The sequence below is a fragment of the Danio aesculapii genome, chromosome 16 (assembly GCF_903798145.1).
Source record: "Danio aesculapii chromosome 16, fDanAes4.1, whole genome shotgun sequence".
In the NCBI taxonomy this organism is placed as follows: domain Eukaryota; kingdom Metazoa; phylum Chordata; class Actinopteri; order Cypriniformes; family Danionidae; genus Danio; species Danio aesculapii.
In genome coordinates, this window is record NC_079450.1 from 35,264,195 (window position 1) to 35,281,043 (window position 16,849).

Below are 16,849 nucleotides of genomic sequence, written 5' to 3' on the forward strand. Positions count from 1 at the left end.
CAGGAGATGAAAAGTTACCTCATGCCAGTAGGTTAAAGGTCCACAGTGAAAGAGAAGTGGAGTTTACTTTTAGTTTCTCCATAACAGTGAAATAGGGGCTTTGTTGTACCTTCAGTGTCAGTGAAAGACCGTCCAGCAAACACACTCGCAGTGTCTCGCAGAGCTTTGTGTTTTTAGGTAGTTTGAGTGTTTTAATTACTCCTGCTCGCCTCCCTTGCAATTGTAAGCTATCGCATTGTAGTGCATATGAGATAAATGACCTCACTACATAATAACCGGTTATGATCTATTGCTGAACCGAGACCGAATTGTCCGCGTTTGCATCACAGTGGATCGAAAAAACGATTCATTTTGACACCCCTATTTTTGATGAATCTTATCATACGTTTTTAACAAACTTTTTTTTTTTAAATTGCTGTCGTTGACTGGACTTTGCTTTTTTAGACTACGACTACGCTAATCTGGATACATTTGAAAATGGAGTTTTCATCTAAAAATGTCCACACTATCGTTTTCAATTCTTTCCTTCATTCACACTAAAACGACTGGAAGCACTTTCGTTGATGTTCTGCACAGACACAAGACACTTTTATCTGCGTCATATTCGTCTAGTGTTTATTTACTTTCCATCTCTTTGAAATGTTGCAGCAAAATATTGCAACTTTCATCTGCTCTTCCCGCTGAACAATAGCTGTTCTTTGTTCACATTAAGTGAAGTTTCACAAACTAATTTCAAGAGCAGCACGTGATGTGATCGATCACGGCTGGTCTCTCATCTGTTATCATTAGTAAGCCAATCGGATCATTCCAAACTCACTATAAATAGCCCGACTAGCATTACTCCCTTATCTTCATTTTTTTGAAGAATCCCCTCATCCACCCCATCTCCCCCTTTCCACCTTTATCAAGGGAGGCTCTCGAGACCTACCTGATCTTGTACCCCCTTACATGCTCATTGACCAGGCGAGAGCCCTGGGCTCAATTATCTCCGAGCTCAGGATTCTCTCCTAGGACAGCATGCCAAACCTGCTATTATTATTAAGCAGTATCCAAGTTTGAACTACTAAATCTTTAATAAAGCTGTCAAAATGGACAGCATCCAAAACATCTGCTTTACAATGTTGTCCACCATGTTAGCTGAATTAGTCTCATGATTGCATTACATGTATACAATGCATCATCGTTTTCGAAAGGCTCCATTTTCAAGTTTATCCACTTTGGACGTTTCCATTTCCTAACAAGGGTGTCTCAGTGTGGACGGAAGGATTTTTAAATGAAAACATATTAGTGTGGACTGTGGAGATGACCTAAAAAAAACTTTGAGAAAAAGACATTTCTACCTGTGTGTCTAGTCGGCTTGAATCTGAAGTTTTTTCCTACCCTATTGTGAGTCAAACAGCTTCTCAAATAAGAAAATGTCAGACAGGACTTGATGTTATTCATTGGGTATTGATTGGATGGTTGCTGTTTTTTGCTATGGCTGTGATGTCATGACAGGTTTGTTCCGCCCTCTTACAAGTAAACACGTAATCACAGAAGAAACATCAATGTGAGAAGGAGGGCAAGTTATTTTGATTAAACATCACAACCCCACACACGCTAATGTGCACTGATAAAGAATTTATCACAGTACTCTAAAAGATATGAATGATCAATTTTAATTTCACAGGGTGCCATATTCATCTTCCTCCTATGCTCCTTTGTAGAGATGACTGATATTTAATCTGACTTTAAATATGGAAAGATAAAAGTAGTCGATAAGAACTTAAATTGCCTCACGCTGCGCACAAATCCGATTTGGTTTTCAAATCTGATCTCTAGGAGCGACTGTCATTGAGCTAGTGATGAAACCTGATCCATTTGTTCAGACAGTGTAGTCAGTATCCGGTGCATGAACATGGATTGCTGTAGTAATGATGTAAGAATCAGCATGGTGCCAGACTTTCTCAAACAACAACTCAAAGTATTTGTCAGTGTGGGAAGAGGAGATGGAAAACTGCCTCCTCTCCTGTCTATCATAACATCTCGCTGCCGTGCTCAACTGCGATGTGCGTGAAAAAGCAGATGCATTTTGTGCATATACCAGAAGAGTGAGCAAAAATGATGTATGCAGTTGTAAACGCAGAAAGGACTGTTGTTGTTGTTTTTTTCTGAGTGAATATACCAGAAAATACCTTTTTTGCCGCCTGTCTCGAAGAGTCTGGTTCTAAGTTCACTTGGCTGGGAACTTAAGATGACACTGAACCAATCAGAGGATGTTCCTGTTGGTTAACAAGCTCTTTTATGACCTTCCTTGTTCTAGTCTATGACCCAGCCGGGATTTTTCTGTCCCAGAAACGCTTGTCCTGTCAAACCGTCCAGCATCAGGGAGAGGTCTGATTAGTCTCTAAGAGAAGTGATCAATTAAACAAGTGCCTCTGACATTTCTCACTGATTCCCTTGTGATGTATTTAGCGATGCCTTAATTTGGCAGCCGGTCAATGTGAATCTTGGAGAAATAAGAAAAGGAGCACTAAACAGCCACTCCATGTTGACATTCAGCATCTTGCTGTTGTGCTTGAACATTGATTGCATAAAGAGTCAAAAGTATAGTTACATATGTATAATATTTATGATGTTTTTAAAGAAAATTATTATTTGCTATACTGCCAGAATGATTTAAATTGAATAAAAGTGACAGTAAAGACTCAGAAGAAATAATATTGCTAAAATATAGACTATAAATTCTTTATTATGCAGATGTATTATTAGCTAGTGTTTGGTGATAGCTGGATTTCCATCTTACCGTAAAGGGTATCTTTTTAAAGTTTGCAAATAATAAATGAAAAATCCCTACTGTAAGTTAACTAGATGCGTTTCTGTCAAGTTGTTAGAGTGGCTAACTGTAGTATTGGTAACCTAGTAACCAACAGTAAACAAGGCACAAATGATTAGTCATGTGGGTTTAATGTTCACTAAGTTTATTCTTTAAAGTCCCCATGAACTGGAAGCTGCAATTTGACAAAACTGTGGGAATGGCTTGTTTTTTCTACTGCGAACTGAATGGATATAGTAAAGTAGGCATTTCATTCAGAAAGATCAGGGTTTGGGGAGAGTTATAACAACCTAACAGACACCTCCTTCTCACCATTTCAAACTGACAACTGACAGTCAGCGTGGTTAAATATGTGAGCCATTCCGAGTTCCTAAGACATACATAATCTGAAAATTTAACAGAAAAAAAAAACATTTTCAAATTGCAATTAAAGGTTAGAAGGGCAAAGAATTTTTTGTTTTGTTTATGACATCCATAGATGAATTGTTCATCACAAAACTAACAATGAGCTAATACAATCATATGGTTAGTTTTGATTTCTTGCGGACTTTAAATGTGTTTCCATCTACCATTTTTCACATCATTTATTTTTATTTATTTATTTTATTATTTTTTTTTTTTTGCAAAAGTACCTCAAGTGATCGTTGACTTTTATTTGCAAATTATGGTATTTTTATTAAAAATGTGCCATTTTTATCATTCGGTTCTCATGCAGAACTTTAAGATTTGCATTAACAAAAAGAGTGATGTTAACCCAGCTAGTGTCTCTTTGAATTATGCACATGCACACATGCAGTCTTGTAGTCCGCCATTGTTGTTTTGGTTGTCAAGTGCTTGCACAGACATTGAGCATTAATATTCATACACCTATATAGTTTTAACAAAATGTTGTTTTTTTGAGTTTAAATGGAAATGATAACTGTTGTTTTCAAAGATGTGTACTTAATTTTTATTTGTAGAAAGAACAACCAAATTATAATTTTTTCCTATTTTTAGTTAAAAACGCTGCTGTGGAAACATCCCCTCAAAATCTGACATTTTTGAATGCGGTCTGCCTGGGGGGCCGGTGTTCCTGCAGAGTTTTGCTCCAACACAAATCAAACACACCTGAACATGCTAATCAGTGTCGTCAAAATCACTAGAAAGCTACAGGCAGGTGTGTTTGATTAGGGTTGGAGCTAAACTCTGCACTGGCCCTCCAGGATCGAGTTTGCTCATCTCTGCTTTATATTCATGAAATAAACTGAAGTCAACTCACTCATCCAGAGATCCCCAAAACAAATGTTTAATTTATTGTTATATTTCAAATGAAACACAAACATTAAATAGCAATTAAGGCCAAATTATAAATTCCCAAAATGTTTATTTACTGGGTAGTTTGCTGTTTTGTAGAGAGTGGTCAACAGGACGTTTTTCACTTGAGATTGGAGCCAAATTTGATGCAAAATGATTTCGTAGCTTTGTTATGTTATTTGTATGCTCTGTTGCATTGTATTGACCTTATTCTTGACGTACGAGGGGGCACAGCGGGTTCGCGACTTCCATTTAATTTTTAGATGTTAAAAACAACTTATGCTGATTTGTTGCAAGTTGACATTTTATTAATAAATTATTCTACTGTATATGTATAGTCATGAACAAACTTGTTTGTAGAGCAAGTCGTTTGACCATTTTCTGCCGTTTATTATTCCTAGTCATTTCTCTCATAGGCAACTATATCGGAAGTTCTAAAACAATCGCAGAAAATGAGCTCACTTGCACATTAAAGAATAAGGTCAATACCAAATGTGACAGTTCAAAAACAGGGAAAAAAGTACACCCAAAAGACTGCTCGGTTGTTTTTCTTAACAGTTTGCATGCCTGTAACTTGGAATTGAAGATACCTTAAAGAGCCCCTATTATGGGTTTTTAAAAATGACCTTCCATGCAGTGTGTAACACAGCACTAAGTGAGTGAAAAAATCCAGCTGTGGTTTAAATCAGAAAGTTTTTAGATGTTTAAAACTACTGATTCTTTAACGAAATAGTCGAGTTGGGTTTGGATCTCTTGCTTGAACGCGTCGATGTTGATATGGTACATCATCAAATATATAGTTCGAGATCCAGTAAAATGTGAACGCGCTTTTCCTTCAGACACTAGGAGCGCGGGAGATCACGGGACTGATCATGACGCGAATAGATGACGATAACTGACAGATGGAGATTCGGCTGCAGGGAATAAAGGGTTAAACGTTAATTTTCACAACTATACCACAGTATAGCCATCCATGTGCTGTGTTTGTTCCTGTCATTTTTTTTCTGATTTTTGTTACAATAACCTACGCTGTAACGTGGGATTCGCAGACAGTTTGCTATCAAACAAAGGAGCAGCAGAAACTATTATGTATGGGACTTTGTCAGACTTTGATGGACTTTGTCAGTAACTTTTACTGTTCATATGGACCAGTTTCTTCTTCCTCTGGATCACAACATGTAAGTGTAATTAAAATTATTGCCTCGTTTTGTGTAGTTTGCAAAATATATGGTTAATTTTGTGTTATAAGTCCCCGCGCGGCTTGTAATTACTTATCTATTATAGATCACTGCTTGTACTGTATATCTCAGGTTAAATCTGTATGGCACTATTGTGTCCAAAACCACATTGAAAATGCAACGCGTGCTTATTCCTTTACCAATTTGTGTTTCTGAACTCGCGATCCTCTGCTATAGCCACCCTCAGCTGTTCCTCAGACGCGGCGCAGATAATTTTCAAAATAGTTCAACTTTTGCACTGTGTGGATTAATACTGAATGTGTGTCATTCTTATTACTTGGGGTTAGCGTTAAGAGTGGAGCAATATGCTGGTGTTTAACTGCATTGCTTTGTTTCATTCCTGCATTGGGCTTGCTCTCTGGGTGCTACTTCATAGCCATGGTGGGCATTTCTCTCTGTCTCGCGCTGAACACATTCGACCCATCACAAAAGACTGGGTCATTGGTCCAATCATCGCAGATTAGCTTCGTGCTAAGGAGGGGTTTGGGAACAAATGAATCGTTGAACAAGTCATATGGCAGTCGTTCGCATAATTAGGTGAAAATAAATGCAAATAATAAGACAATAAAAGTGTTTTTTGACCTTGCACACATCTCAGCCTGTTATTGGAGACCCCTATAGCTAAATTATGAGCTTTTTAATGAAAAATCGAGGCTCATAAATATATTTTGAGATCCTTATTTATATAGCCCTATTGTTCAGTTTCAGGATCTCAATGTAAATCAAAAACCAGGTTTGGGTCACTTTGCATACAACTGATACTTTTTTTTTTTTATAGACTTTTATAGAGAATTTAAATTGTGTGTAGCTCAACATATAAGGTCATAAAAATAAGGATGTCAAAAGAAAGATTGGTAAAGACATTAACTGTAATGATTTCTTGAGCTTTAACAATTCTGAATGGTAAAGTGACCATGTAATATGATGAAAACAATTAAGATGCTAATGCCAAGTTATTTATGAGATATAAATAATTAAAATATACCATTTCACAACCTCTAATATTCAGATGAAGTCTTCGGCATGCAAAGCACTTATTGAGCAGCAGATAAAGAAATGTTGAGGCTGAACGCTTCATTCTCCTGAAGTACCTTAAAGATGGTATTGTGAGATATGACTCTTTGATTTACGTGATTGCGGTTATTTCCTCTGTTTGCTGTCATCAGCACAGTGATTACAGTTAAATGTGCTGTTTCTTCCCCTGATGTACATCCTGAAGAATTCCGTAACCAGAATTGCACAAGGCCTTATTATACATTATGCAAGATTATAAAGCCTATCTAATTATCTGAAACTCTATTCACAAGGGCCTTCATTACCGGATCCCTCATAATGCTCGGTGGCAGAGCAGTAAAATGCATTAATGCTGGATTTGTGCAGAGCTATTATCTCAGTTAAATCCAAGTTTCTTGATTTTCCAGTGCACTGATACAGCTAATAAAAGCAATATGCAGATAAGCTGTTCAGCTGTTTACAACTAATAAGCATTTGTCAGTAATTTACTGAGTTTTTAATTAAAATGTCAAGACAAAAGTCAACTCAAAAAGAGATTCCAGGCTCAATTTTTGATTCAGTTAATATTTTCTTTCTAAAACAAAAAGAAAACAAGACAAAAAGTGATGACAGACAAAATTCTAAATTTTACATACAGTGGTAATACACTGTTAAGTAAGTAATTAGAGGGTAAAATCAATATTTTTTTTTGTCCTGAATTAGATGCAGGTTAAAAAAAGTCATGTCTCATAGAGTCTGGAAGATCTGTTAAAACAAACATTTGATTTTAGCCATCTTTGTTGCACTGTCTATTAGGGGTAGGCGATACACCGATGTCATAGTCATCACCGGTGTGACATTGCGCCACGACATGGATTTTCTAATACCGTCAATACCTTAATAAATCAATTATGCGCCTTGAACGGCTGCATTTACATCAATAATAGCTAATTCTAAATAATAAGGCATTCAATTTTCTTCAAACGTTCAGTTGTGGTCTGAATACATGTCCTTATACTACAGGGCTCGAAATTGCAACCATTTTGGTCGCATGAGCGCCCGAAATTTAATCTATGCGCCCTCATAATATATTTGGGAGCATTTGTGTGTCTGAATATAATGGTTGTAGATATAAAACTTGCTGAATCGCTCTACCCTGCTGCTGTATTGGTTCATATTAGCTGTCAGTCACTCAACGCTTCCCGCTGTCAGATAACAGGGAGCTTTTGTTACTGCAGGAAATGCAAATGGCTGAAGAGTGAAAAGTGCACAGGTGTGCAAACCTCACCTAAAGTTATAATAATAATAATGGTGCAGATGACAGCGATCATGACATGAGGTAAATGTTGATCCGCCAGCTGAGATCAATCGAGTGTTTTCGGAGAAGGTGCCCGAATCTTGATGCGTTGCATTCACCGCGTGTTCAGCGCAAATGTCCGCTAAATATAAAATCTAACACTGTACACATCATCGCCAAAGAAACTCACCTTTACTAAGTTTACACTGAAACTACGGCTCATAACAAAGAGCGGAATTGCGCTGGTGGTCATCGCGAGAATCCTGCTCTGTCTGCTCATAAATTGGTGCGGCTGACTCGCCTGCTTTATTCCAGAAACACAGAGAAATGAAGATCAGCTCATAACAAGACTGAGCATTTACAATGAACCAAACCGAAACTTTTAAAGAGTGATAGAAGTGAGACTTTCTTTTGTACGTTCTTCCTTGAGATGTATATTATTTTGCTATTGAAAGTAATACCATGATATTATACCGTCACCGTTCAAAAGATGAAAAATACCGTGATATTAATTTTAGGTCATATCGCCCACCCCTACTGTCTATTGTCTCTGATGCATTTGGTGATGCTTCAAAAACAGGAAAAAGTACTTCTTGTTAGGGTTGTCAAGATACCATTAATTCATCTTACGATACTATACCAACTAAAGTTTCACGGTACCAAGTAGTATTGCGATACTGTAATTCATAACTCAAATTATAAAGAAAATTGTCAGAAATACTATATTTTACATGTTATAATCAGCCTACTTGAATTTAATTTATAATTCCCTTATTATTGAAAAAAGTATTATTTGCACAATAATTCACCTAAAATTTATTCATTCTTTTTGTTTTTTGTAGATGACTGACCAACCAAAAATACATTAAAATAAAGATACTAATTATACCAAATGAAATTTGTTATAAAAAGAGCATTTTTCCAACAAAATTAGGTTATATGAAGTGGTCAAAAATTGCTTCAATGTTTCCCGTTGTTATTTTGGGTTTTTCATCTATTGTTGTTTTTTTCAGTCTTATCAGGTAAGAATCCAAAGTATTGCAAAATTTCACTTTGCGAGTTGTTCTTTTTAAGAGATTGTCACGGTTGTTGTAGCTACTAAATCATATTGACAGGAACAGAAATGATGCGATTCAGATGTGCGTTTTAAACGTCAGAAAACATGCAACCTTAAAGGGCTCCACAGACTATTAAAATAAAATGGTGTATTGTTGCACAAATGTGTGAGCATTTTAGTGACTTTTCCACATGCAACATTATCTGTTGTAGACAGATTGTTGACGATACTACCGTTTACAAACTACAGTGGCACCACCAGTATTTTGGAGCCATATCGCAATACTACCATAGTAACGGTACACCATGCTACCCTACTTCTTGTATGCATGCCTATAAGTGTTAAAGATATTATAATATCTTTTTACATTTCAACAAATTTTTGATTTGGCATATTTAAGCAAACTTGTAGATAAGCTGTTCAGCTGTTTAAAAATACAGTAATGTACTGAAACGGTGTATTTAGCCTTGAAGTTGCTTAGACTTGCACCTTTAAAGATGCTGTATGTAAGTTTGACAGCCAGTTGTTGAACTAGGTATTGGACTCCTGGATCAAAACAAACACAAGCGCAGGTTGCCAGATTGATGACAGGAGTAAGTGATTTAAACAGTGTTCTAAATAAAAGCATTGGAACGCGATGGAAGACATATTTTCCATATTAAAAGGAGTTTTTGTTTGCTTATCACTGCCTATCTCATCACAAAGCGTGTTGTTAGGACACGCGGATACAATGTAACCTGCTCACCTAATGTTTACGTTCGTAATATTTATATTGTTTGCTAATTAATAACCTCATGTGGAACTAAATCTGTCTCATTTCGGAGTCTGCTACTGTCCACCGGAGGACGCATTTCGGTCACGGACGCTTGCTTTTAGAGCCTTTTTGAATGAATGAATGGAATACATGGTTTTTCACCAAGGCAACCCAGAGTGCTGAAATATAATTGGCTAACTGGCATTGGGCAGGTTAAAATTACTGAAACAGACAGCGTTCCGGCACGAAAAAAAAAAAAAAATTTCAAAGAAGAATATCTGACGTCAGCATTGTTTTTCAGATAAACAAGAATGTACACTTGGCATGTTTCTTAAATATCTGCAAAAATATTATGGTATGTTTATGCTTTAGAAGAGTCAAATACTTACATACAGCACTATTAACTTGCACAGATTAATTGTTCACCTAAAGACTAACACTGTTCACTAGCAAAATAAACAATATATTTAGATTTCACACAGACTGTAAAGGGTTTGTTGACCCAAACATTTTTTTGTTGTTAATTACCCTCATGTCATTCCAATTCCCTGAGGACTTTGTTTATCTTCTGAACACAAATTAAGGTATTTTAGATCAAATAGAAGAGCTCTCCATAAAAAAAACAAGGGTCTTGAGACATTCAAAGTCCAGAAAAAAACTAAAACCATTTTCAGTGACTTCAGTGGTTCAACTTTAGTTATATGAAGCTTCAAGAACACTTTTATGTGCCAGAAATCTGTAGATATGACTGTTCATCTGTATCTCTCCCACTCTAGGTCATGGCGCATGTTTACTATGGACAGTACATTGTATTGTCATCGGAGTCAGCATTGCAACACGGAAGGGTTGTATTGTTCATAGTAAACACAAGATATTGGTGCACATATGTGTTTTTGAAGCACCATATGATTAAAGTTTAACTATTAAAGTCACATGGAATGTTCTGACAATGTTCCTTTACTAGATTTAAAATGTCTCTGGACTGTTGTATATGGAGGATGAGAGAGCTCTTGGATTTCATCTAAAATATCTTAATTTGTGTTCTGAACATGCACAAAGGTCTCAGGGGTTTGGATTGATAAAAGGGTGACTAATTATAAACAGAATAGTCTTTTTTTGGTGAACTAACCCTTTAATTGAAATGTCAATAATTAATTGTTCTCCCCTCCAGTCATTTTAATGAGGGCACTGGTTAAAGACGACACACGGGACTTCAAAGTAAATATGAGCAGTAATTATTGATGTCACCAATAATTACTAAGGACCTTAGTGATTTGAATCCCATTCGAGAGTGGACTTTAAGACTTTACGGGGTCTGCCATTCTTAGTTTAATGACGTTTCTGCAGCTCCAAGTTGAAGCTGCATTATTTTCAAGTGGTGTTAATTATACCTTTATGCGAGTGCATGAATGTGTGCTTTATGAAATGCAGGTGAATTCAAACGTAGCTTTTCTCGTATAGCAGTGGTTGCTGGATTGGCTCCAGGGATTGCATGATGCATGCTTTCTTATCCACTTTCTCTGTGTTTTTCCCTGTTTTAGACTCCTACACACCAGCCACCCGTTCCCTTGCAGTGTGTGCGGAGAGGCTTTTATACGACGCAAAGAGCTGGACCTGCACTCTCTCATCCACCAAGGTCAGCCTACAGGAAACAATCACACATCCAGCCTTTTGTCTCCCAGCTCTCTCATTCACACCAAATTTCTTACATGCATTAGGATTAGGCCTGTTAATTGATTCAAAATGTAGTCAAATTAATTCAACAATATGCCAATTAATTAAATGAAATACATATCAAGAGACTGAGGAAAGCTCTCAAATGAAAATGTTTCAATGTTGGTATTTCATTGTGGCACTGAATAAGTCTATTGTGGGTATATAAAACTAATAATTAATTTTTTTATTATGTTCTATTGCTCTCTCTCTCTTTATTTTTATTTTAAATAGTTTATTATTGAATTATAAATATCGTATTGTACATTATTAGGGATGCTTTGATCAGGATTTTTGCAGCCGATACCAAGTACCGATTCCTTGTCATGATGATCGGCCGATGCCGATTTTGATGCTTCAAGCTTTATAATGCCTAAAGCATATTTTCCCTCTAAGTATGATACTTAAGTGCAGATCTCTCCTTATCTAAGAGAATAAATGAAGGATGCTGCATATAATCCCTTAAACATGTCTCTTATAACCATTTAGTCTGGACTTGTAATGGTCAGATGCAGCTTTACAGATAATAATAGATAAAGCACGTTAAAAAAAATGGTAAGAAATGACTAACAGTGCAATTTAGAAACATTGCAAATGATGGAAGAAGAATTCAACAACAAAAAGTTTGGAGCGTAAACTTTATTTGATACAAAGGAAGTTAAAATTTAAAAGTTAGGCCTTTAAACTACTGTTTATTGCAATTACTAGGCCTATATTAGAAAAAGTTATATTATATTAAATAAGTTAAAAAATAGGCATTTCATTAATATTTCCAGCCAGGTTTTAGTGAACTTGCAATATTATCTTTGCTCATCTCCAACTCCTGGTAGCAGCTCTATGATCGCAGCTTCGGACAGTCACAGCAGCTTGATGAGAGAGCGGTGATTTTCTTTACTGCACTATTCAGTTAACCTAACAAATATAATGCTTGAAACATCACTGTGTCTCTCGTGATCTGTTCTCTTGCTCATTCACTTTCGTTGCCATTATTTATGGGGGATTTGATCTAATTCCCGGGCGTCATGGCACCACTATGAAGAGGCCTATGCAGGAGAATGTATAATATATGTCGAGCTAGTGTTTCTTCCCGTACTGATAATCTTCCGGTGAAGGGTTAATGTGACTTTTTTTTCCATTTTATACAGTTCCTTTTACAGCATCAATGTTGTAATGCAATTAAAATACAACCAGTTAAATAGACTTTTTTAGTTGTAAGTGTAAAACGAGTTGAAAAGCCGTTTACTCTCAACCGCCTGTCAGAATCGGCAGGCTAGCGCTGAAGCTTCATTGAATATACTGGAGTAAAATAAATGTTCATATTCTAAAGACATGGTGGGAGAATTTGTATTTATTGCAGGGCTTCTTGTACAATCTGACACTCACTTTATATCGGATATCACTCAGCCAGTGGAGATTGCTGATCTTTAAAGAAAACAGACCTTAAACGTGCCGATTTTGTAATGGCATACAGTTCATCGGAAGTGCAGGTTACTGACAAATGAAAAGTTCTTCCGCATACTTCCACTCATACCCTATTGGGAGCTTCTGGGAGAGGCCACATGGCTGCATGAGACACTAGATAGCTGCGATCGTGCCGCTTGGGTCACAGCAGCTTAAAACACTGGACAATCAATGGTTGCACTTGTAACAAAGAGATCATTACTCGCGCGTGTTGCGCCAATAGACTGGATAAACTGTATATTTTAGCTGCTGTGACGTGAGCACAGTGATCACTCATGCCCCCACACATCATTTACCTCTGCACGTGTTGGAGCAATAATAATGAGTAAACATGCGACTTTCTCTGTGTGTAAACTTGTAAACAAACACTTGTGATCGGTTCATGAGTACTGATCGAGTCATGAAATGTGAAATAGCATCCCTATACATTATTATTATTATTATTATTATTTTCAAATATTACATTAACACACAGATATAATTTAAAAAATGACAGATTTTGTGTAATAACTATGATTAATAATTACATTAATATTTTGATCAATATTTATTTCCTGAATTAATAATTAAAAATATATATTTTATTTGAAAGGTGGAAGAAGTTTGATCAGACCTTTATATAATTAAAAATAATCACTTTTTACTCAGTTATACCTAGTAAAACAAGTGATATTATAAAATATAATGGGTTAGTAAGATTAAAACAGCTCTGTGGTCATTTCTGTTATATACAGACAATATACAGAATTCCAAAGCTCTGTTTTGTAATTGGTATTTAATATATGAGAAGTTTAGATGCAAAAGCCGCTAAACGCCACTTCCGCCAAACATTAAATAATGACATTGAGTGAATGCTTAAGGCAAGTAGTACATGTTCAACAAATATTTTTGCTTCAATTCATCTAAATCCCAGGGTCAGCTCATTCAGAAATAACAGTTTGTTGGCGAAAGCAGCTAAACGCCACTTGCCTTTGACTGCAAAAGCCGCTATATCCTGACAACCAATGAGAAGGTGCGAATCGAATCATATGTTTTCAATGAAACGGCACGCTGATCCGCTGGCTTTTATAAGGAGATTGTTTAGTTCCGGCTCCGATTTTAAAAGATGGAGTTTGATTAACTGGATGAGCCTGTCAGACTGTCAGTGAATGGCAAATGAAAACGTCCTTTACCTCAAAACTAACATGCATTCACAACGTTTTTTGCACAGTGGCGCTACTTTAAATGAGTCTGATTTAGTATACATTAAACTGCAACTGCGTTATATGAAAGACAGAGTTAAGATTCCGTTCTTTTATCCCACGTGGATGCTATGAAGGTAAACAAGAGACCAAGACCTTAAGTATGGTGAGAATGTAAGAATAACAGCTTCTAAAATTGTCTGAGAGGCATCCCCTTTTTGCCCAGTAGGCCTACCTTGTGTTTTATTTGCTAATGTCAGCTATTTTTTAAAAGATAAATATAATGTATAAAACTATAAATTATTTATATTACTTCAGAATAGCTATATGTCTGATAAGCTTTTTATATTAATGGACAATGCACAGATATTGATGTTTCACAATGTTTTAACACTTCATTATTTGACTCTACCAAGCAAAGTTTGCAATGTTTACATTGTTCTACTCACATTAAATCTAAATCCCAAATATCAGAAATGACAACAGATTGTTAAGATTTAATTAAGGTCAGTTTTAATGTTATTGACTAATGCACTTTCTTGACAGATTTCATTCATTCATTTTCCTTCTGATTTTTCCCTGGTTTATCACAGTGGAATGAACCGCCACTTACTTGACAGATTTCTGTATTTTAGGGGGTTTGTGTAATGTGTTTTATGTTTGGTAAAATAATTTCTAATTGCATCTTTAGTGATTTTTCAAGTAATTACACTGTCTTGTCCTAATAGCTGGAAAAAAAGCAAAAAAAGCACAAGTGGATTTTGCTGGTTTTGACGCAAAAGAAAAGTTACCTTGTTAAAAACCAAAGAATTGTCTAGTGACATTTTTGAAAAAGGTTGTTTTATTTACTAGCTAATAACCGTATCATTCCCTATAAAATTAAACTTCTGAACCTAATCAGAGGAGCCTGATAGAAAATGCTCATTTACAAAAAAGGGGTCTGATGGATTTAGAGGGTTTTGCATCTAAATATAACTTCATATATTATCTGCTAACAGCAGTCATTTACAATGCATATCCCTAATACACTCACAAACTCACTTTATTAAGTGGTCAGTGTCTATTCTGCCCAACTCTGTTTGTATAGCTAACCACACATGCACACACGCACACACACATAAGCTCTTTGACAGACCTGTCAAATGAATGAGCCTTTATTGATCGCTTCCAAGTAAATAGATGGGGTCAGAGGTCACATTGATCTGGATGGGTTGTGTGTGTGTATTGATAAGATCAGCAGCTGATCACTATCACCTCTGATCAGAGCGTCTTAAACGGATCAGTCCCTCAGTAGCTGCATCTGTTGCTCTCTTTAGCTCAACACTGGGAGGGAACCAAAGGTTTTTTTTTTTTATATCCACCATTTTCTGCTCATCACTACTGACTACTTTCAAATGATGTGTTTCACTTCCAGTTTGGAGGTTTTCCATTTAAAAAGAACTGATACAAATATTTTGAATCGTAATGTTTCAAACCAAACTTTTTTATTTTTAGCCATCATGAAAGTTATGTTATTCGGCTTTTAACAATAGCTAAAATAGACATCTCTATTAATTGAACATTTTTAACTCGATTACGATTCATGAACGATTATTTTATTTATTTATTTTATTTACAAGTTTTGGACATTATGCTCTGTAAATAAATATTATCTTATCATATCTTCTGTAAACAATTTTTTTTTATGTAAATAATAATTTTAATGTAATGAAAATATGCCGTCTCAAGGCATCTCTGGTGCATCTTCCAATCATTATCAGTGTAGTGCAAAGTAAGGCTTAAGAATGGGTCCATCGTTCTACTTGACCAGAGATCAGATGTGGCTGCAGAAGTAGAAATCATCCACAGCCTTTAACAGAGCCGGGTCACATGACATGCAGGGCATGCAATTGAAAAAATCGTCATGGAAAAATTTGATCGATTACAGGTTCTGAATGTGGATTTCAGCTACTTTTCGATTAATCGCCAAGCCCTTGCAGAAGCTGTTTTGATATTAAATAGAAAAGGTTTCTTTAGATTACATTAAAGGGCACCTATGGTAAAAAATCTACTTTTCAAGCTGTTTGGACAGACATATGTGCATGTATGGTGTATAGACCGTCATATTGGGGTGATATAAGCACACCCAGTGCTTTTTTTTTTTCAATTTAACAACATAAAAAACGCTGGACCAATTGGAGCGGTTTTCAAACCGACCGCAACTTTACGTAAGAGTGCGGTCCCCCCGCCCACCAATATTGATTGACAGGCGCGTCATCATATCCTCAGTTTGTTGATTCACGTCCGCCATTTCACTAAATATCACTAAAGGAACACCCTAGCTCTATTTTTAGATGCAAGGCTCATTGGGCTCAACACAAGATCAATATTCTCCACATTATCGCTCTAATCGGAATTATTGGTTGTATCTTTAGGTAGATAGTATCTTTAGGTAGGTTTGCAAATATGTGTACTTCTCATTGAGTCTACCTTATACTTCAGCCGTTTGCATTTCTTGCATTTTTTGCATATCTATCAGGTTACACTCAAGCGCAGAATTCAAAAATGCGTGGCGCGACGATTCGGGACACTTCATGTTTCTGGTGCGCCACAGAGAGTGTCTGGTAAGTCGTGTCGCGGCTTCGAACAGCGCATCCGGTGCCTCAGTCAAAGTTAATTCAGTGTGCGTGGTTATTAGTTTCTGTGTACAAGCTCGGCACTTGAAACTAGCACACAGTTGGCTGTAAAACTGTACAAAGACACAAATGATTTTGTACTCTCTGCTTGGTCTGTGTCCGAGTCGTACATGTACGACTGAATGCGGATCCTTTCCTCCTGCTCCCTCTCTCAATCTGCCTGTCTGTGTTGCAAACGCAGAGCGGGTGAGCTCATGGCCCCGCCCCCTTGTTACGTTGGCGGGAAGCCGAAACTAATTTACATGTGAAGCAACACACCCATAAATCAGCGAACTGTGGACACGCCCCCAACATGACACTTTTTAACACATTATAATAAAAAAATCTAAATTGTGTTTTAAACTGAACCTAAACTGGCACACTCAGAAGAAC

The 16,849-nt window shown here is 36.5% G+C and overlaps 1 protein-coding gene across 3 annotated transcripts in view; it reads left to right on the forward strand.

The window, feature by feature from the left end:
- Positions 1-16,849, forward strand: part of znf574 (zinc finger protein 574) — a 62,174-nt gene that overhangs the window by 34,706 nt on the left and 10,619 nt on the right. For all 3 annotated transcript variants that reach the window (XM_056474941.1, XM_056474943.1, XM_056474942.1), the window contains exon 5: positions 10,989-11,083. In XM_056474941.1, coding sequence (XP_056330916.1) covers positions 10,989-11,083 — 95 coding nt within the window. The remainder of the gene's footprint in view (positions 1-10,988; positions 11,084-16,849) is intronic.